General features: G+C 41.0%; 1 protein-coding gene across 6 annotated transcripts in view; it reads right to left on the reverse strand.

Annotated features, from left to right (window-relative positions):
* Positions 1–23,301, reverse strand: part of OXR1 (oxidation resistance 1) — a 188,336-nt gene that overhangs the window by 49,580 nt on the left and 115,455 nt on the right. For 2 of the 6 annotated variants that reach the window (XM_040979423.1, XM_040979422.1), the window contains exons 2-5: positions 9,552–9,634; positions 3,739–3,846; positions 2,733–2,846; positions 210–362 (exon numbers count right to left, since the gene is read on the reverse strand). In XM_040979423.1, the coding sequence (XP_040835357.1) occupies positions 210–362; positions 2,733–2,846; positions 3,739–3,846; positions 9,552–9,590 (414 nt within the window). In that variant the 5' untranslated portion in view covers positions 9,591–9,634. Of the gene's footprint in view, positions 1–209; positions 363–2,732; positions 2,847–3,738; positions 3,847–9,551; positions 9,635–17,310; positions 17,803–23,301 lie in introns of those variants that run through there. The other 4 variants (XM_040979419.1, XM_040979418.1, XM_040979421.1 and 1 more) reach the window with 4 other exon arrangements.

Consider the following 23,301-nt stretch of genomic DNA (forward strand, 5'->3'; position numbering starts at 1 on the left):
CCCCACAGCTTCTAACAAGTGCAACAAACCATCAGACCCCAAATGATAAGCAGCAGCCATTATACTCATGAGTCAGCCATTGTCAGTAGCTTTCGAATGTCCACATAGCTGCTGATGTTAGTGACTTGGAATACCAACTTCAAAGTGTCTTACTGTAGTCATCAGCTGAAATATGATTTAAAATTTTTCTCTAAAGTGTCATTCATTACCTTGCCACTTGTTACATATTTGCAATTAATTTTCAGAAATTTCTCAGTAAATGCTTCTTCTTCTTCAGAAGTGGAAGACACAGCCCGTGCCGGTCGGATACCAGTAAAGGCAGATGCAGGAGCTGCTTCTTTTGGGTGGGCCACATCAGGATTCTTTAAAAATGGCAAGGGGTGCAGGGTGGGGAACAGAAAAGAAAAGGCAATTCAAAAACCTAAGCACATTAAGCACATTACCAAAGTCAAATAAAGCGCTTTCCTAATAACTTGTTGATCCTTTTCACCACATTGTAGAGGTCCTTCCAAAATATTCTTAAACCAAAAAAATTACTATGAGAGAACAGCATTGCTTTCTTGTTCAGTAAATATCTCCAAGTTATTTGTTCAATTTTAAGTAAATCTTTGACAAGAAGCACAAGCTATGCATCACTGACAGTGACAGGTTCCGAGAAATGCTTGAGGTGACTCGGTCACTGGACATCACAGAGTCCACTTCCAGAAATGGAAACAACTCTCAGGTGATGTGGTCAGGGCCACAGTCCCAAATGGGGCCTATCTCTGACCTAAGCTTCCTTTAGTGGCGCACGGCAGGTGTAAATACAAAGCCCAAGAAGGACACCGCAGACATGCAGGTGTAGCTGTTTTTGAATTAAGTCACCAGTCCTGATAAGACCACATAATATCCTTGAGAGAAAAGGAGATGAGCTTATTATCAGTACTAGGTACACAATAGAAACCATTCATGAAAAGGTCCTTTTAAATTTCAGAGTTTGTCAACATTGTTTTACAAAGTATTAGACATTTTACAGCTTCTTAGTAATACAGACCATTCTCAAACTGAAGTTTATAGACTACCTTCTCAGAGGATTTTGATGGATTAAATTGAAGATTATGAAGCAAAATACTTAAGAAACCAATTGGAAATACAGTAATACAATATGTGTATATATGTGCTTTGTCATTAATAGCAAGGTCAAGTGATGACACTGACAATTACAATTTTCAATATGACTGTTTGCTAACACATAACAGCATTCTGTGAAGATATGCTGTGTTCTAGTGAAGACTAACTCAGAGGTATGCCTGAAATTACTCCAATCAATCATTACTAAAAACATAAGCATTTTCTGGGGAAAACATATAAAATGTTAATTTGCATTATTTAATCAATGCAAAGCAAATAGGAGTTATATCTGATAAAACAAAATACTCTTGCTTCTAAGAGTATACACTTTAATATATTTATATTGGACACATAAACCCAATAATTATAACACAGAAACAGCGCTTGAGACATGCAGACGTCTACATGCAAATAAATTCCTTTCATGTAGATGCACCAGCAAGTATAGTGCTGCAACTGTTACACAAAAGAAGGCATCCAAAAAAATAAACATTTGAAAAACACCCTGTTTCTCTCCGAGACGGGATGATAGTAAGGGAGAAAAGTCCATGCACAAGAAAATATATACCAGTAACACATCACATACTCCACAAGAAAGAGTGGAGTAGTATCAGTGTTCAGAAAGTAAAAATGTAAAACTAGTAGTTAGAAACAAATAACTATGGGCAAACTAACATCGGTAACATATACTGATATCTCAAAAAGTCAAAAGAGCCATTCAGAAAAATCTCCCATGGGAATCTTGTCATTAATAAAGGAATGACAGCCCTTAGCACACAAACAATGTCACTATTTTATAATCGGTTATTAATATATAGAAAAGAAACACAAAGTCTTAATTCTTCTTCAGAGATTTCTATCAAAATATAGTTTTGTTCCTTGAAATTTATTTATAAATTGTAACATAGAGCATCTGCTCCTAAGAAATGCTAACACTTGAAAGAATGATTAAAATTAAAAATTAAAAATCAAATGGGAAGTATTTGAGTGACTTAGAAGCCAAGATGCTGGATACTCATGTCAGAGTGCCTGGTTCTGATTTCAACTTTGGCTAATTCATGCAGACGGTAGGGTACAGCAGATGATATCTCACGTGGCTGAGTCCCTGTCACCCACATGGAACACGCAGACAGTTCCTGGTTCCCAGCTTCAACCACTCTGACCACTGCAGTCACTGGGAGAGCGAGCCAGCAGATGTGAGAGCACTCTTTGCCCATACTCTCCCCATCTGGACAGTGAGCCAGCAGATCAAGAGCGCTCCCTCCTTATCTCTTACCCAAAAAACCCCAAAACAAACAACAACAAAAAACAAATAGGACAAGAATTTTCTATTGTGATAATTATTTAGTAATTAAAATCCTGAAAATTATGTATGGCATTTCTAAGAGTTGATGAGTATCTTTGGATCACCATCATCATTACCACTAGTACTATCGAAGATAAGTCAGTTTAAGCTCTCTGATTTAACATTTTACTTCAAAACCTGACTTGAAAATTTTAAGTAACAAAATAAAAAGAAAAAAAATATTATTTTACCACAGTCAATGCACATGAAAACATATCATGAAAAATGAGTATACAAGATTTCTTCACTGTCATCTTGGAAAAGTAGGGATACTTACGCTGGTCTTATCAATTTCAGCCTCAGATGACGTTGGTGACAGCGGACTTATGGGGCTTAGAGATGGAGAGCTCTCAACACTGGAGACATATTCAGGATCAGGAACATATAAAACCTGTCAGAAAACATTCACACAAAGAATCATGTAAACTGAAACATTAACCTTATGATTCACCATGAGCAATGACTTTAAGAAATAGAAAGAAAAATTTCAGATGATAAGAATATTTATTATAATAAAAAGTCTAGCAAAGTAAAAAAAATAATAAAATTTAGATATAATTGAAATTACATACTGTTGAGTTAATCTGAGAAAACATTAATTATCACATATTAGTAATTCCTCTTACAGGACAATCTCATGATAACTAGCAAAATTAAAACTACACATAATCCTTAAGTCAGCAATTTTACTTCTAGAAATTTACAGTCACATATGAACAAAAACAGATATATACATGAGTGCTTATTACAGTAATGTTTACATTTTAGAATAAAACAGTAAGTCTATTATTGTGATTAACTAATGATGTATCATACGATGCATAATGATACAGACATGAAAAAGTACTGTGTTTAAAAATAGCACTTTGCAAAAACAAGTTAAATACAAAGAAACAAAACACACAAAAAATAGGCTGCAATATTTATGGAAAGAGATAAATGTAGAAACTTGTTGCTTCTGAAAAGTAAGCTGAAGGTCTGACATGCAATGATGCCTTACCATTAAAAGTGCTAGAAATTTTAATCATACACATGTTCTGCTTCAGATATTTTTTAAAGTTCTTGAAAACTATAGTGAAAAAAAATTTTTTTAGTTTCAGTATTCACTAAGAAATTTATTCAGACATTTACACCATTTAATTTTCTCCTCAGGAGTGATTTGTTTTATCCAAAGGCACAACATTCTCAAATTTTTCACATTATTAACTATAAGGCAATGAATACTTTTTGACCTACCACTTGATGTCTCTAAATATCAACGCATTAAGAAAAATAGATAATACCTGTCCAGTAACAACTGCTCGGGAGAATAACTTATTTAATTGAACAAGTTCATTGGGTGTTGTATCAAATTTCAGGGCTATGCTATTCAATGAATCCCTTGATTCAACCTGTTTAAAAGACAAAAAAAAAAAAAAAAAAAAAAACCAACTATTAATCTACTAAAACAGCAAAGAAAAAAACCAAACTGTCAGGGCTAAAGTTCATTAATATACTTAAGGATCAATCATATTTGATTAATAAGCGGTATATTCATTGGAGTTAACTGTTAAGAAAGATCATTTTTTGTTTGCAAATAATCTCAAATTATCATTTCATAGTATATACATCATCAAAATACATATGGGCCTCTACGTCAAGCAATGTAACTTATAAAGCAAATAATTTTCATTTTGAGATGTTAGTTCATTATTTCTTTAAGTAGTTTCTAAAAACAAATGTAATTCTAGAAATTTAAAAACTACTTTAGGAATGTATACTTGTACTAAACTTGGAACGTAACTTATTATTATATTTGTGCATATATAATCTGCCAACTGAACCAAAGTTGGACACAATCTGTTTCTGAATCATGAGCATATTTTCATGATCTTACTTGTAAACACCTCAAGAATGAGATGGAACCATTTTCAAAATAAGTAATTTGCTCAGTCATCACATTCCCTCCATGTTCTCTACAAAAGGCATTATTGAGAGCTCAGAAGAGAACACAACTAGAAGGTCTTAATATACAAAGGATTTAAAATCTAGTTGAGGGTAAATAGAAAAGGCTATACATAACAGAGTAGTTTAAAATGGAAAATTAGTGCAAAATACATTTTGAATATGGACAGAACACCATAAGTTTCACAGAAGACTTCATAAGATGGTAAAAATTAAAAAAGCAAAATGAAGGGAAAGAACCTTCAAAGTGAGAACAGACACACTTAGGAAACAGAAAGCCATCCAGTGTATCTTATCAAGTACATCTTTTTGGGATGTGATTAGAAGATAGAGCTCTAAAAATACATTCAGAATTGAAAAAGCATTTCAGGTTATAAAAAGCAGGCATATGATGTGGTGTGTGTAAGCACAAAAGACACATTTCCTTCATTTTTTTTTTCTAAAATTGAATTTATGAGAAAGAGTGGGTTAATAACCTAGTTCTGCCTCCTTCCATCTGCGTAAAATTCTCCCATATATAATGAACCCTAATGAGGTGATATAACAAAAAGTTACGCCTTTTGTTTTGTACCGCTACATTTATCTTCACAATGATCCTATGAAATGGTTATAATAAAAGGAATATTAAAAACCAATCGTTATAGGGCCCGGCGTGGTGGCGCAGTGGTTAAGGTCCTCACCTAGCACGCCCGGGATCCCATATGGGCACCGGTTCTAATCCCGGCGGCCCCTCTTCCCATCCAGCTCCCTGCCTGTGGCCTGGGAAAGCAGTCGAGGACGGCCCAAAGCTTTGGGACCCTGCACCCGCGTGGGAGACCCGGAAGAGGCTCCTGGCTTCGGATCGGCATAGAATCGACCCTTGTGCTCACTTGGGGAGTGAATCATCGGACGGAAGATCTTCCTCTCTGTCTCTCCTCTCTGTATATCTGCCTTTCCAATAAAAAATAAATAAATCTTTAAAAAAAAAAAACCAATCGTTATAACAAGGGGATTACACAGCCCAAGAGACATCGATATTATGACCAGGATTAATGGAATAAACGCATGAATGCATAAAAGGCAATGACAATACTGTATTAGACTAGGTTTAGGATAATAGAAATGAAAAGAAGGAGATTAAAGCATAAGATTTTCATGTAATACACAAGAGAAGAAATGCATGGATTATGTGGTGACAACAACACAGGAATAAAGGTGAACCAGCAGTGGATACTGCCCCAAAATTTTACCTTGGGTAAACAACAGACCAAAGGAAAACGGAAATGAAATGTGTCACTGTGCAGGTACACAAGGAGAGATGGTAAAGGGTCTGTCACCACTGGTGAAACAGGAGGGGACAGTCGTAAACAGGGAAAGAGAGAGAGAGAGAGAGAGAGAGAGAGAAAGAGAGAGAGAGAGAAAGAAAGAGCAGCTAGAAAGCTAGTAACCCAAAAAATTATTCAGATAATATAAGAAAGTTACAAAGCTCCCCAAGCAGCAAAATGTCAATTGAAAAATAAAAAGAAACAAAGGACCACTTGAATTTGGACTAAAGAAAGAAACCAGAAAGCAAATGTATGCTAGAATCAAAACAGCAGCAAGAAGACAGGACCAGCAGCTGTCCCTGGCCTGGTAGGTTAGGACAGCTCTTGTGGGGCTGGCATCCTTAAGAGTACCAGTTCAGGTCTGGGCTGCTCCACATCCAATCCCACTCACTGCTGGTGGCCTGGGAAAGCAGCGGATGGCAGCCCAAGGGCTTGGTTTCCTGCACCCACATAAGAGACCAAAGGAAACTTCTGGTTCCCGGCTTAGGGTCAGCTCTGGCTGTTGTGGCCATTAGGGGAGTGACCCAGCAGATGTACGACAAACATTTTTCTAGCCTTCCCTTTGTAACTCTGCCTATCAAATATAAATAATTCTTTAAAAAAAAAACCTGGTCAATGAAGCATGACAGGAAAAAGTAATATAATCAGTTTCAGGAATAAAGTAGATTCTGCAAGAGAAATCAGAAAGAAAAGGAGGGAAAAAAGTCGCTGGCAATTATTCCATTACATTTGGATACAATTTCCTTAAACTGAAAAATACACAGCAAACAAGACAAAATATATCTATAACCACACTTACAGCAGCAGTTCAGGACTGTACATAAAAAGAGGGAAAAAAACCAATTATTTAGAAATGGATGAAGGTTGCTTTTTTTTTTTTTTTTTAAGATTTACTTACTGTTATTGGAAAGTCAGATTTACACAGAAGGAAAAACCAAGAGAAAGATCCACCATCTATCTGCTGGTTCACTTCCCAAGTGGCCACAACAGACAGAGTAGAGCTGATCCAAAGCCAGGAGACAGGGGCTTCTGGGTCTCTCACCCAGGTGCAGCGTCCCAAGGCTTTACCAGGCCACACAAGGGAGCTGAATGGGAAGTGGAGCAGCTGGGACACAAATTGGCACCCATATGGGACTCCAGAACATGCAAAGGAAGGACTTAACAAAGGTTTTCGAAAATAACAGGACAAGGGTGTGTGTTTGGCCTAGAGGTGAAGATGCTGGTTAGGATAACTACGTTCCATAACAGACAGTCTGGATTAAGTTCATCTCTCACTCCTGAGTGCAGCTTGCTTTTAATGTTTACCTTGGAAAGGCAGCAGTAATAGCTCAAATCTGTGGGTCCCTCACTCATTTAGGAGACCTGAACTGAGTTCCCAGTCCCCAGCTCACCCCTCCTTTGGGAGTTTTGGGCACTTAGGAGTGAACCAGTGGATGCAAGCTCGCTCACTCTGCCTTGCAGCCTTCCTGCAATGTAACCTCTCCACTACTTCTCTTCCTACCATCCCTTGCAAAATAAAGAAATAAGCCAAACAAAAAAACATGAGGCAATGAATTCCACTGTCTTCAGAGTAATGATAGAAAAATAACTCTCAATCTACAAATTCCTAAACAGATAAACTATTAGGTAGGAGAGTAATGAAGATTTTCCAGACAAAATTTTTGAGTCCCAGAATTGTACTGTAAAAACTATTATATAAGCCCTAACCTTAAGAAGAGAAAATTAGGGCCCGGCGCGATAGCGTGATGGTTTTTCTCGCCTTGATTATGCCAGGATCCCATATGGGTGCCAGTTCTAATCCCGGCAGCTCCACTTCCCATCCAGCTCCCTGCTTGTGGCCTGTGGAAGCACTTGAGGATGGCCCAAAGCGTTGGGTTCCTGCACCCGTGTGGGAGACCTGAAGAGGTTCCTGGCTCCTGGCTTCGGATTGGCACAGCGCCGGCCATTGTGGTCACTTGGGGAGTGAGTCATCGGATGGAAGATCTTTCTCTCTGTCTTTCCTCCTCTCTGTACATCTGTCTTTCCAATAAAAATAAATAAATAATTTTTTAAAAGTAAAATTAAAAGCAACAAATGCTGAGTAGGCAGAAATAGCAAAATAACGAGGTTACTGGGCTTAATAAATAGAAAATTAATAGAGGCTCTTTCAGTAGATAGGTATGGAATATCTAATTAACAATAATTATGTATAATATTTGCTGGATCTTAGCTACAAGTGGTTTGGAAATGTATATAAGCTATATTAAATAGCGTAGAAGGACCAAGCAAAAGTACACTGTAATATAAAGAGATTTATTTTAGGAGAAAGGAATCAAATGCTTTTCCAAACACTAAATTATGTTTCATTCAGATTTCTTACAAATATGCTAAATCAAAATTTTATTCACCTTGGCTATGGATAAAACAAGGTATACTGAATCAAATAAACCATAAACAGAATTCAAAAGCAATAGAAATGTTGAGGTCTGTGCTTTAGCACAGCAAGCTGAGCTGCCAATGTAGTTCCAGCATCCCCTATGGTCACAGCTTATGTAGTCCCCACTGCTCCACTTTCAGTCCAACCTGGTGCCATGCGTCCAGTTAAGTAGTGAAAGATGGCCCACGTGCTTGGGCCCAAGCAGGTCAGATCTGGATGAAGCTCCTGGCTAGTACATTCAACCTGCTCCAGCTCAGTCAACCAGCAGGTAAAGATGGTCTGTCTGTCTCTCTCTCCTCTCCCCTCCCCTCCTTTCTAACTCTGATTTTCAGACACATAAATAAATTAAAAAAAATCATCAAATGTTATAATTCTTCACAGTAACATGTTCACATTTGTAGAGAGCATCATTTTATGCCCTCTGGCTGTAGTCATAAGCTCTACTGCATCTTTCATTGTTCGGAATTATTTTCTTAATTTCTCAGCCATGCAGTGAAGGTACACTTATGCTCAATTTAAGTTTACAATAACATTTAATATTCTTTTGATGCTAGTAAATTTAATCCTATCCAAAATTTTCCGGTTTTTAACCTTTAAAAAAAATACTTAAAAATCCAAGTTGTCAGTTACATAGTATATGAAAACAGCATAACAAAATTTTTATGATTTGTTCAATGTTAAGGATTCACAAAAAATATTGATGATGCAAATGAAACTATGTTATGACACAAATGCTAAATGTTTAAAACTACTGTTTTCTCCTTAACAGTTACATTAAACACAAAATAACAACACACAGATCAAGTAACTGCTATACAACATATTAATACTATAAAATAAACTAAAATTACATGAAGCATCTCACTCATCAAAATAATTCTTACTTGAGTATCCCTTAGCAGCCAGTAATGTGAAAAATCAATTGAATGAAGATTTGAAGGTCATTCCAGAACACAAGGAAACAAACAACTCTACTTTTAGAGTTTAAAAAACTTAGCAATAAGTGAATGCAATGATGCAGTACCAGAGGCTTTTCTAGAATATTAGTGTCAACTTATTCTTTAAGTATTTCATTAGCCATTATTAGTATTGCTGGAAATATGATGAGGATCACATTTCTAAAGAAGTAAATATTTTTTATTACAGTTACTCCTAATAAAAAGAATTGTAGCATCGGAAACATGATTTCCAAGAAATTAGCAGCTATATTAAGTTAGGATTTATTGGAATAAATCTTTGTATCTCTTCAAGGGAAAAAAAATCACCTCTTACAAGAAAAAACACAACTAAGAACTTAATTATTATTACTAATAAATGTTACAAAAAGTACAGATTTTCAAAATAAAGCAACTACTCAAGATATATTAATAAGAAGAAAATCAACTAAAACTATTATAAAGACAAGCTAGTTTTCCAAAAACAAGCAACTTACAGTGTACTCAATTGTCCCTTTAGGCTTCTGAAAAGACATTCGTCTCCCATCTTTCTTGTCTAGGGTCTTCTTTTGGCCAGTGTCTAAAAAGAAATGAAGCAAAATTCCTATTAAATTCATTTTCTTTCAGACTATTAGTAAGGACCGCTGTTAGGAGTTTCCTTGGAATATCGCATCCACTAAGACAGCTTTCGTCCTGGGACTTTCGGCTCTAAAAACCCTTGTTAAAAAAGGAACTGTCCTCCTTTTGCGCTTGCTTTGGGGACTGATCTGCATGACCTAATATAATAAATGCAAGGCAATTCAAAATATAAGTATCTGTCAGCATAAGAACTCAATGGTGATACATTTCTTTTAAAACATTTAATCATAATATATTTAATGTTGCAAATATTTTCAAAAATACATTTGAAGATACATTAACCAAAGTAAGTCTGAAAGAGCATACCATTGGTCTTCACACAAATATTTTGATCTGCTACCATAAATCATCTCTTCTCAGCATAATAAATTACTGCTAGTTTGTACAGAACAAATTGAACATATGCTTTCACACATGAACACACTTGATTACAATTATAGATTGCCAAGAATAGTCATTGCATTTGAACACTTCTCACCAATATTAAATTCCCATTTTCAGTTTATGTTTTGCAGTATTAACCTCATCTATATACTTCATGTAAAAACTGTACTGAATTGATAAAATGACATCCTAACTAAATATTTTAAAAGAAAAAAAATCTCTAAAAGACTAACCTAAAAACCTAAAATTGAGCAAGATTTAAACATAGTGAAAGCTGTATTTATCCAAACACAGTAAAAAGTCACATGTATCTGCTGGCTACCACCATAACCAGAGGAGGAGTTTGCTTCCAGCCAAGCCAGGAAGGATGGTGGAATTCTGGCAGGCCCTCAGGCTATGAAACCACGGTTGCACCAATGAGGGGTACAAGCCCATATCCCCCCACCAAATAAGCGCAGAGGCAACCCCAGTTCTGGCTTCTGTGTCTAGGCGAGTTTTAAAAGCCCCTCCCGTCTCTTCCACGCTCTTCTTCCTCTGGAGCCCACTCCTTCATGTGTCTTTCTGCTGCACAGGGAAGGGAAGCCCGTGACTGTGGTTCCCTGAAATAAAGGCCATCTAAATTCTTTCTACATACATGGCTGAATTACTCTTTCCCTGGTGGTGGGCGAATCTAACAGTATGCACACTGATAGCTTTCTGTGAGAAGGCTTTTAGCCTAGCGGTTTCTGCTGGTGGTGGTGATGGCAGCCGCACTCCAGCGGCCAGCTTCCTGCCAATGCATGCCATGTGGGGCAGCAGTAAGCCTCCTGTGATTCAGTTCTCACCGCCCACCAGGGGAGATCTGCATTGAGTTCCCAGACTTCTGCCTCCCTCTCTTGCCACTGTGGAAATTTGGGGGAATGGTGGAATTTCTGAAACACGTGTGTATTGTGTTTTCTTTGTTGCTCAAAAATGTTTTAATGAAACTGATACCTTCCCCCCCCCCCCCGAAAAAAAATCTTTATAAGCAGAGCCCATGTAGGGCTGTCACTGTAGCATAGTGTGTAAAGATGCTGCCTGTGACACTAGTATACAAATGAGTGCCAGAGTCCAGTATCGTGGCCACTCCACTTCCAATCCAGCTCTCAAAGCTAATGCTTTGGGGAAATACAGAGGAAGGTGCCCTACATGCTTGGCCCCAACATACACACAGGAGATCAGCAAGGGGTTCCAGACTTCTGGCTTCTGCCTGGCCTAGCACTGGCTGCTACAGGCATCTACAAAGAAAACCAGTGGATGGAAGATCTCCGTCTCTGCTCGCTCGGTAATTTTGACTTTTAAAAACACAAGTAAGGGCTATTTTTAAAAGTCTGTGTCTAACAACAGACTGCTTATGATTATTTTAATTAATCCATTTATTTGGAAGGCAGGATGACAGAAGAAGAAAGAATCCCAGTGCTGCTCATAACATTGTGTCACATAATGCAATGTAATTAATAATAATAAAAAAAAAGCTTTCTTTTTTTTTAAGTTTATTTGATTTTACTGAAAAGACAGATCAGATATACAAAGCGGAGAGACAGAAACATCTTCCATCTGCTGGTTCACCACCCAAATGGCTATGACAGCTAGAGTTTTAAAGTCAGGAGCTTTGTCTGGGTCTCTCATGTGGGTGCAGGGTGCCAAAGCTTTGGGCCATCCTCTACTGCTTCCCCAGGTGATAGCAGAGAGCTGGATGGGAAGTGAAGCAGCCGGGATATGAACCAGAGTTATAAGCGATCCTGACGCTGGGCCACAGAGATCTTTCATTTGCTGGTTCACTCCCTAAATGGCAACACCAACCAGAGATGAGCCAAGTAAAATTCACCAGCCAAGAATTTCACCCAGTTCTTGCACATGAATGCCAGGGGCCCAGATATTCGGGCAATCATCCACTGCTTCCCAGGTATAGTAACAAGAAGCCAGACTGGAGGATGCCACTTTACAAGTGGCAGCTTAAGCTGATGTGCACATGTCGTCCTCAAACACTTTTTGAGTTAAACTTTAGCCAGCCTGCTGGAACTATTCATTTCCTTGTAGAATTCAGTTTGAGCAAGAACCCTGACAAGTCCATTTAGCATGAATCTCCACTCCCTGGGTATCTGATTAGTTTTCTCATCTTACAAGGCCCTCAGGGAGTCCAATTCCCTAACCTATTTCAGCCAGAAGCCAGACAGGCTAGTTTAGCCCAAATGCCCCTTATTACTATTGCTACCTCTTAGTAAATGGCCATCCATCCCACCTATTCCCACTGCCTTCCGTGGCAATATTTCCACTTGCACATGTAGCATTTGGAGCTGGACCCCATTTCTCTCCTCCGCTGCAAGATCCCATTGTCACAGTCCCTGCTGTGCTTTACTATATATACTTCACTAAATAATTACCTTAATAAACTTTATCCTTTCACCCTAGTTGGTACCATATAGGGAAGTATAGGTATAAAAATCCACAATCAAATTCCTCAACTCATTTCCTCATTTGCACTAGGCTCAATGCTCAGACTTACCTAGTGGCTATCATACTGAACAATCACATATAAAGACAATTTCCATCAGGGCTTATGCCACATCAAAGTAGGCTAAGCCTCTGCCTGCAGCATTGCTGTCCCCTGTGGGTGTTGGGTCAGTTTGTGTGCTGGCTGCTCCACTTCTGATCCTGTGTCTGCTTACAGCCTGGAAAAGCAACAGAGCATGGCCCAAATCTCTGGGACTTAGCACCTCGAGAGGCCCAGAAGAAGCTCCTGGTTTCAGACTGTTCAGCTCCAACCGCTGCCACCATTTGTGCAGAGTGAACCAGCAGATGGAAGATCTCTCGGCTCTCTGTAACTTTGCCTTTTAAATAAAAACAAATTCTCTTGAAAAAGAAAAAATCCCATCATCACAAAAGTTTCTATCAAATAGAATCTAAAATGTAAAGAAATCTAAAATCTAGGTTTTTGACTACAATCTAAAATTCACAGTCCATCATCTAAAACCCATGCCTCAGGGCAGATTAACCACATAGCCACACATTCATTTGAACTACTTGATTGACTGCTAGAACAAAAAACAAACTTGGGCCTTTCTGTACAACACGCAATTTAACCTCCAAACATGCTCCGATGCTGTCCTAAGCTCAGTGAACAAGCCGAGGTAACAGTCTCCCAACGTCTGCCTGCAGGCATGCGCAGAAGGGACCTTCTGACTCCGTAGTCCTCTCCCCTCACACAGCAGCAGCTTCAGGTTCCATGGATTCAGTGACCCACGGTCAGACATGGTCCAAAAATATGAAATAAAAATGTCCAGCAATAAACAACTCCTGAATATAAAACTATACAATACTCTCAACAGCACCACGTAAACGCTAGCCAGATCCTCCCGCCCTGGATGGAAGTTCTCCCTTTGTTTGGCTTATGTCCTGCACAAGTGACATTCAAAATACACACAGAAAATGCTTGTTACGAAGATAGATGAATTCAAACAGTTTTTAATCCAAAATAAATATCTTTAAATTACATTTTTTTCCTACCGACTTCTGAAGCCCTCGGCTATCAGTACTGTGCTGGCATTAGTGTTAAAGTCATTCTGACTTTACTTAATAAAAGCCCTAAAATTCAAGAATCAACTTTACCCATTTTCTATAATTATCAAGAATGAAGCAGTAACCAGAAAGCTAATCGCAGGCCTCCCCTTCAACAATCCTGTATTCAGCAACACGGGATTTTCTTGCTGTCAATGTAAAAGGAAATTAACAGTGCCCCAGAATGTTGTAATGAGTAATCAAAGCCCCAAGTCAATACAGTACACTTTATGGCTTTGTTCTGATTATAAATTCCTTGAAAAACAACATAAACTTCTAAATTTCACCTCTGTATACTTCCACAGACCCAATCACTAAACAATCTCATAAAATACCTTAGCCAGCTGAGAGGTAAAAATAAAAATACCCAGGTAAGAAGAAACTCACTTGAAATTAGAAACTTACCAAACAGATACATCAGAGATAATCACCAATTTGAAAACCATTAACTGGGAGGGACACTTGGCTCGGACTGCCCAAGCCACTTGCATCCCAATGGAGGGCCTGATTTGAGTCCAGGTCCTTTATTGACTCCAACTTCCTGCTAATGTGCACCCTGCTAGCAACAGGAGATGGCTTAAGCAGGTGGATCCATGCCCCTCCGATGGGAAACAGAAACTGAGTTCCAGGCTCCTAGCTTCAGCCTGGCCAGTCCTAGCTGCTGTAGGCACTGGGGAAGCAAACAGCAGACTGAAGACCTGTCTTTCTGCCTTTCAATTAAATAAAACGTGAAAAAAAAAAGCCCTTTTGTAACATATATAACATAATTCAGATAACAAAATGTGTTACATGCCCACTTTATTCATGCATGCTACTCCCCAGACATGTAACCCTAGTAGGCTATGAAACAGAACATTCTTAGACGTCCAATTCGACCACTCTCACCTAAAGTCTACAGTTGGAAAGTAAAGGCTGCCAAAGGCCCACATTCAAAATTACAAAATTTCTACACACACAGGAGCAGCCACTTGAACAGAACTCTTCTCTGCTACATCCACCTCTGTCCATCACCATCACCTTTCCCCAGGGAAGCAGGAAGACCAGCACCTGCCTCCTGCACCCGTCACAGGGAACACCGCCGCACATGGCAGGGGAGGGAGGCGTGGGTCTGTGAGAGGCAGACTAACCTGGACCGGAGCAGGGAAGCAGGGGCAGGGCAAACAGGCCAAGGCTTCAAGTGAATATGAAACTGAAATTTTGAAAGGACTGGGCCTGAAATGACTGACAAATACTATTTAAATTGTTTAAAAGCAAATGAAAAGATATTTCAAATAGGATTAAGTTGCACTGAATGGATCCTGTATCCAAGTAGGAAAACAGAGTTGATATGTAAGTTCAGTTTACTACAAAAACTACTTCATGCTTACATTACAGTGAGATCTTAAGCTGAACATATATCTTGTAAATCTACATTATGCAACATTATAAAGTGAATACCTTTAAAAGCTACTACATAGGCTACAAATTCCAAAATGAGAGAGCTATACTTCACAAAAATAAAACTTTTAATCAAATCATAATATTCTCTGGAAGCAGAAACACGGATTGCATTGTAAAATTCAAAATTCCTTTCCAATTACTATTAACTAAATCTTGAGGTGATAATCTCTTTCATATGTCTGAATCGTTATGCATTTCCTCAGGAGTGCAACAGTGGAGCCGGCATCCACTGCGAGGTGTCGAAGTGGCCACCTAGGAAAGCAGTGTTACCAACGGCTCAGGAAGGGGCTTGTTTATCCGGAAAGAGTAAAATCAGAAACACTTGGCCAAAGTTGTACGTGGATTATCCTCCGTCTTTCAGGGTCGAAGTGTTTCATCAACACCATTACTGCACAGATACTGAGAGGCAAGCTCACCACCGAGGAGTGTCTTGGAGGGCAGTCAATCAACAAGTGTGCAAACATCTGTCCGTGGCCACGGCCACAGCTGTCACTAAGAAACTGACAAGAGCCTTCAGTCACAGGCACAAACAAGAGGAAAGCCTCCACAGCCAGACACTCGCTCAAGGACACCAAGACAAAAAGCAACCCTGCAGCCAAAACTGAGGCAGAAGAAAAAAAAACTGTAGAACCGAGGCCCTTAGATACTAACAATCAGCCTCATTCACAAACCAGAAGACGCTTATGCAAAGAGATAAGAAACTCATACTCCCAGGAAGTTACCGCTAGGATACACTTGGTCATTTGACTGTGGTCCTCCGTCACAAGGCCTCTCTACTACCGGAAGCACCGTAAATATTACAGCATGTGCGAGCAATTCACAAGGCAGCTTCCACAGAAACGTGTGCATTTCTGGAAGCTGCTTTCCGAAGTGTCAGAGCTGTGTGTTCTAAATGTTTCTTGAGTGAATGGCTGGAATGTAAATGTTGGAGTCTAGTTCATCCTATTCCTGCTGGTTAAGTTTCCCCATATAGTTCTCATCTATCTAGAGGCCGGGGACAAATCAAACATTTTCAGTTAAGCAACTTAAAACTATTGTTTAAAAGTCCTTCATGCAAACACTTTAAAAACTCCTTCCTCATCTCTGGTCACACATTTTTAAAAGGGCTCTGCACCTGGTTCATGCCTGAGGGGAGGGGAATAAGGAGACAGGACAGGGGTTACCACCTCCTTACTCAGGATCGCAGAAATTCTCAAGACAGAAGATACTTTACACACAGTAAGGAGATGTTACTAAAGTGAATCACGCTAGCCATACCCGCACACAGAGATGTCCTCACGGCCTTGAAATGATGGGCAAACCTGGAGTTAGTTTTGCCCTTTTCTCCGTTTTCTAAACTTGCTAATGCTCATACACTCTCCTAACCCCAAAACACACATGAAACAAGCAACAGGAAACAGTAAGATGTAAGTTACACTTAGATTTGCTACATATTTACCTAAAAGGAAGCCAGAGATTCGAAAAAAACATGCATTATGCAGTGCTTTAAAAAATCTGTAAACTACCATTTTCAAGCCATTATGACTGATACAAAAAGAAAAGACTGCACTGGCCACTGTGATGAAAGAAAACCTACACAACGCTCAGCACCAACGGAAACAGTTTCTAGATGCTGATGTCTCGGAGACAACAGGACTGAGACAACAGACAATGTCTCCGAGCACAGGATGAAAGAGCCAAGCCGTCCCAGTGCAAAGTCAAACCATTTCCTTTCCCAAAGCAGCGCTGGGTTTCTAAGTCAGGAAGTGAATCTGAACACTTGGCAAATAGCAAAAGCGACCCCAACCGCGCTCTTCGTGTTTCAAAAAACTGAAAGACGTCATAACTAACTCAAAATATTCACGTCCCAGAAGAAGAGGGCAAAAGAACCGAGTCTTCCCTTAAAATCTCTGACAGGGGTTGAGTCTATAGGAGCAAGGCAGGAAGAGTCACCACTCACTTCAATATCCCCAGAGCCAAACTCGTCCTGCTTTCCCTCCTCCCTCCCCCCGTCCCTTCCTCCCTCACCTCTGCCCCCTCCTCCCTCACCCCGACCCCCTCCTCCCTCACCCCGACCCCCTCCTCCCTCACCCCGACCCCCTCCTCCCTCACCCCTGCCCCCCTCCTCCCTCCCCCCGACCCCCTCCTCCCTCACCCCGTCCCCCTCCTCCCTCACCCCTGTCTTGCTGGCTCCCTCACAACTGCCCTGCCTCCAGGTCAGCCTCCAGGGACACTTACGAAGGGTGGGTTCGCCGGGACCCTCCGGGCGGGATGGCGCCGGGGGGCGGTGCGGTGGAGTCCGGCACCCGGGGTCCCCCTGGGCGGGCTCCCTCAGGTAATCCTCGAAGCGCACCTGCCGGGCTTCGCCGCCGCCCCCGAAGCCCCACAGGCGGTTAGCCGTGCCCCGCAGGAGGCGCCCGCTCTTGCCCGTGAACGTGGTCAAGTAGTCCATGCTGTCGCGGGGCAGGCCGCGCGGGCCAGGGGCCGCAGCGGTCGTCGGTTTCTGCGGCCGTCGCCACGGGAAGCGTGTCGGCCGCCCGGCTCTTCGGCCCCCCGCTCGTCGGCCCCGACCGGGGGCGGTGGCTCGGCGCGCCTCACAGCGGGGCGCGGGTGGGAGCAGGGGGCGACCCTCTCACGGCCCCGGGGCGGACCACCGAGCAAAGACGCGCCGGGCGGGGGGGGACGCGGCGGGGACACAAGTTTTTCAAAAGTTTATTCTGCCGATTCTAAACCCGCGGTCGGGAACAACTTTGCTTGCCAAGGAAGTGCATGCTCCCCGGAGCAGACTCAGGGTCGGAAGGTCGGAGGTTTTTAGACCAGCGGGGCGGGTCCTGGAGGCTCACTCCCCCCGCCCGCCGGGCTCCGGTGGAGCAGGCCTGCCCCGCCCTGCCCCGCCCCGGCCCGGCCCGCCCCGTCCGGGACAGACCGGACTTTCAGGATTGCTGGGGGAGAAGGGCCTTAGGGCGGGGAGTGGGGCCGCCTGGGTCCCCGGGCGGGGAGCGGGCCCTCCAGGGCCTTAGGGCGGGGAGTGGGGCCGCCTGGGTCCCCGGGCGGGGAGCGGGCCCTCCAGGGCCTTAGGGCGGGGAGTGGGGCCGCCTGGGTCCCCGGGCGGGGAGTGGGGCCGCCTGGGTCCCCCGGGCGGGGAGTGGGGCCGCCCGGTCCCCCAGGGCGGAGTGTGGGCTGTCGAGGCCCCGCGGGCGGAGTGTCGGCCCTCCGGGGACGGGGAGTCGGGCTACCGGGTAGTGGGTCCTCCGGGAGGCCGGGGACGGGCTTGCCATTTGGGAGCCCGAAATGAGCTTGCGAACACTGGCCCGCAGTTGGCGTGTTCGCCTTGAGGGAGGGAAGTGGTGCAAGTTGGTCGTGGGATGAGGAGCTGCTAAGAATGGCAATCCGGGACTCCAGTCCTGGCCAGCTCTGTCGCCACGAGGGTTCCCCAGTCGGTCTGCCATTCAGACACAAATGAAAACAGAGCTATCACTTTTGATAGCTACTATTCAGTTTGACTTCCTGTGAGAGTTTGCCCAGGCGTTTCAAGCCCTCCTTCCTAGAATGAAAAGCTACCTGCATGTGTCCCCACAGCCCAACCGTGTGGGCATCCAGATCTCAGTCCACAGTGCGGAACTGTGGGAAATACGTTGGTGGTGTTTCTAAACCGCCGAGGCAGTGGCGTTTTCTGATAGCATCAGAGGGCTCCCGTTGTGCAAGCGAGCTTGGCAAGGCTTAGCCCCTCTTCTGAGTTCTACAAGGGGCCTAGCACTGCTTAAAATCCTTTTGAAAACTAGTCACTCTGATGGGCTGATTTGGACTCCAAAAACAAGGTTTACATCTTGAAATGTACTATTTTGTCACAGACATACCCAAAGTGTGTTGAGTTTTTCACAAGTGGTTAAACCTGCACTTCTGTGTTCAACTGTGAAGAAAATGAGATGTACTAGTTGTTTCAAGGAAGGATAATGCTACTGGAGAGAAAGAACCCTGACCACTAACTGCTTTCTAAATTTTGATTTAAACTCAGCTGAGGCCAAGTGTTTACAGAATCCTTTTATTTGTGTTGTCAGCCTTTTTATTCTGATTTTTTTTCTCTGAACTTGTCATCTTGATCCTGAAGTAATCAGATTCATCACTGGAACGCGCTATTTTGCCTTTTCCAGCATCCAGAAAATCATAGGCTACCAAATGTGATCTGCTACTTTTTTCTTCTTTCCATAGATATTTGCTATGTATTTTTTCTATACCTATTTTGGTATATTTTATTTTACATTCTATATTTTCTATATCTAATTTTTAATTGTTCCCTACATATTTTCTCTTCAGCCTATACGTGTGTGTATGCATATATAATTTTCCAGATCTTTCTTTCATAGAAAAAAGATCCTCATTCCTGTTCATGTTTTTCCTCAAATTTTACTTTTAAATCTTGGTCTGGTTTACAATCTCTGTGCCTTGCTGGACTTTGTTACAGGCAATGTCTTTCCCCCTTTTAAAATCGCTTTGCTCTTACCGCACCTATAGCAGCCACATACATCCCTGCCATCCTTACTGAAGTTTCTGGGAACAGGCCTTTGGCACATGGTGGAAACACTGCCTGGAACACCTGCATCCTGTTTTGCAGTCCCGACCCTGTCAATGCAGGCCTGGAAAGCAGCAGATGACGGCTCGGGTATTGGAGCCCTGCCGCCCATGTGGCTCTCCACGTTGTGAACTCCTGGCTCAGGCTTGGCTCACCCCAGTTGCAGGTATTTATGGGGTGAGGGGAAGGCACAACTCTTGGCTGGCGAGGTAGCCTAGCACTAAAGTCCTTGCCTTCATGAGCCGGGATCTCATATGGGCTCCGGTTCTAATCTTGGAGGCCCTGCTTCCCATCTAGCTCCCTGCTTGTGGTCTGGGAAAGTAGTTGAAGAAGGCCCAAAGCCTTGGGACCCTTCATCTGCATAGGAGACCCAGAAGAGGCTCCAGGCTCCTGGCTTTGGATCAGCGCAGCACCAGCCATGGCAGCCACTTGGAGAGTAAGTCAACTGACAAAAGATCTTTCTCTATCTCCTCCTTTCAGTATATCTGACTTTCCAATTAAAAAAATAATAATAAATTTAAAAAAGCTCTCCCGCTCTGTCTCTCCACACTTCAAATAAACAAAAATCAATAAAACTTTAAAAATGTTTGGCTGTTTTCTCAGCTACTCTATCTTCATTGTAAAATAGCTCTATGTGTATATAATTTATATATCATACAATTAAAAAATCTAAAACAATTCTTGTGAATGATTTTGTATTAATTTTCACATACTTGTTGTGAACCTGAGGGTAGGATGTATAAATAAATTCTTTAAAGTAATGATATGGTAAAATAGAAAGTTCTACTCTCTGAACATTTCTGTCACCTCAAAAGCAAAGCCCTTGCCCACCCCACTTTACTTTTCCTTCTGAGTTATTTGTAGTCACTGCCTATTCCGACCTGCAGCCCCAGGCAAAGCTCATCTCTTTATCCGTCACTATGGATTCGCCCTTTATAAACATTTTGTGTAAATGGCATCATGATAGCCATGGAGGTCATTAACAAAATGTTTCTGAAGTGCATTCATCATGTATCATGTATTGGTACTTAATCACTTTTTACTGCCAAGTAATATTTTACTTGGTAAAAGAAATTTGATTTACCTTTTATCAGTGGGTGGACATATCAACTCTCAAACTTTATAAATGTTACTAATGATGATCATCTATGTATCCTAAGGTTTCTTTGGCATATGTGTTTATTTCACATAGGTGTATACACAGAAATGGAATTCCTGGGTCTCTATGGTGATTTTTACTGTGAAAAAAAAAAACATTAACTTTGATTAAATTCAGTTAACTAAATTCTGTTTTGACACTGCTACTCTTTACATCATACTTAATAAGTCACTGTATAAAAGTCATAAAGATTTACTCTTTATTGAGTTTTACTGATTTAACTTATAGTAGGTCTATCTTCTGCTCTGGTTTAACTTCCATGTTGTTGTGAGGAAGGGATCCAAATTCATATTTTGATGTGTTAAAGCACCACTTAGGAAAAACATGATTCTTTCTCCATTGAAATCACATGGCATATTGATCAGGAAATTAGCAGACTGGAGCCAGGATTGTTGGCACAGTGGGTTAAGCCACTGTCTGTGATGCAAGTGTTCAAGTCCTGACTGCCCTACTTTTAATCTGGCTCCTTGCTAATTCACACGAGAAAGCAGCAATAGACAGTTCCTTCCTCCCTTGCAGTGACCCACTGGGTGTTCCAGACTCCTGCTTTCAACCTCACCCAGCCCCGGCTGCTGCAAGATTTTGGGAGTGAACCAGCAGATGGGAGCAGGCTTTTCTTGTTTCTCCCTTTCTCCATGTTATTTTGCCTTTCCAAAAAAATCAGTAAAACTGAGAAAAAAAGAACACTTGGTCACAACATATGCTTGAACTGTCTCGCAGAATCCTGTTGTGAAGTTTTTCTTTGACAGACACATCAAGACACAGAGGGAGACAGTGTAGCTCGATCACTGACCTACGGCTTCTCTCCTAAAATTCTTGCCAAAGTTGAGGCTGGAGCTAGGAGTTGGGAGGGACCTCCCGTGTGATGGCAGGGATCTAAGTTCTTTACCCATGCCAGTGCTACCCCAGGTCTGCATCTGCAGAGAGCTGGTATCAGGAAATAGAGTCAGGAATTGAACTCAGGCACTCAAATATAGGACAAGGGTACCTTAGTCAGCAGTTCAAACACTCTTTCCCTGTCTTGGCAACACTTATACTAAGACTGAGTTATAAAAATCAATCTGCCCTAAACAGGAGGTTTTATTCATGGACTGTCAACACTGTTCATGAAGTCATGCCAATACCAGGCTTTCTTGATTACTGTAGCACTGAAGTAAGTTTTGAAATTGGGAAGTGAGAACTCTATTTGCTTTTTGAAGATCATGAGTTATTTGCATTGCATGTAAATTTTAGCACTAGCTTATCAATTTCCTTAAAGAAAATGAAAAGCTGCAACTTTGACTTGAATTTCATTAAGTCTGTAGCTCAGTATGGAAGGTGTTGCGATATTCACAGTATTAAGTATTCCAATTATGTAAACCTTTGTTTTCTTTCAGCAGTGTTTACAATTATCAGTATATAAATCTTACACTTTCATTAAGTGTTCCTATTTGTCTTTTCACTATTATGAACCTAATTTCTTTCTACAGAGGCTGTCACTGTTATTGTATAGAAACAATGAGATGAACAGTGGTCTTAATGTCTCACAGCTTTGTGGACTCATTCATACATTCTATTGAAGTGGTTTTCTTCAGATTTTCTATGAACAAGATCAATGTGTCATCTCTAAGCAAAAACATCAAAATTTTCTTTTCCTTCCCAATTCAGATGACTTTTGTTTCTCTTTATTCACTATCAGCCCCAGCTGCAACTTCAATTATAAAAACAAACAGAAGTCGCAAGAGCAAATATTGTTTCACTTTTGACTCAAGAAAAATCTTTTACCATTAAGTACGTCATTAGCTCTAGGGGTTTTTGTTTTGTTTTGTTTTGTTTGTTTTGTTGATGTCCATTATGAAGCTTAGGATATACCAATCTGTTCCTAAGTTTTGAGTGATTATATGATGAAAAAATATTGAATTTTCTGCTTCAGTTCAGATGATCTATAGATGCCTTTTTTGTTCTATATTCTGTGTTTACATCAACATACATATGTTAAATAAACTGCATTCTTGTAGATAACACTTGGGAATGGGCAAAATATCCTGCTAGATATACCTAGTTTGTATTTTGTTGAGAGTTCTGGGCCAATGTCATAGGTATTCTGCAGTTTTTCTCTTGTAAAGTACTGGTCTGGTTTGGGTATTAGGGCAATACTGGTTTCTTAGAAAAAGTTGGGAATATTCTCCTGGTGTTTGGGAAGATTTCTTGATTTCAAGACTTCTTTAAATGTGTAGTAGAATTCACAATTGAAGAAGTCTGAGCCTTGCTTTCTCTTTTAGGGAAAATTTTTTATAAGTACAACTCAATTTCTACATACATACAGATTTTCAAATTTTTTTTACTCAGTTCTGGTCATTTTTGCCTTTCTAATAATTTTTCAATTTGATATAAGTCATCTAATTGGTCCTTCATAGTATTCTCTTAAATTTCTTTTAATTTCTGTAGGAACAGTAATGATATCAGCTCTTTTGTCCTATATTTTTGTGTGTTATTTGAGTAATTCTCCCCCCCCCGCTTT

Source organism: Ochotona curzoniae, unplaced genomic scaffold, assembly GCF_017591425.1.
Source record: "Ochotona curzoniae isolate NIBS_2020 unplaced genomic scaffold, NIBS_Ocur_1.0 contig_3190, whole genome shotgun sequence".
Taxonomy (NCBI): domain Eukaryota; kingdom Metazoa; phylum Chordata; class Mammalia; order Lagomorpha; family Ochotonidae; genus Ochotona; species Ochotona curzoniae.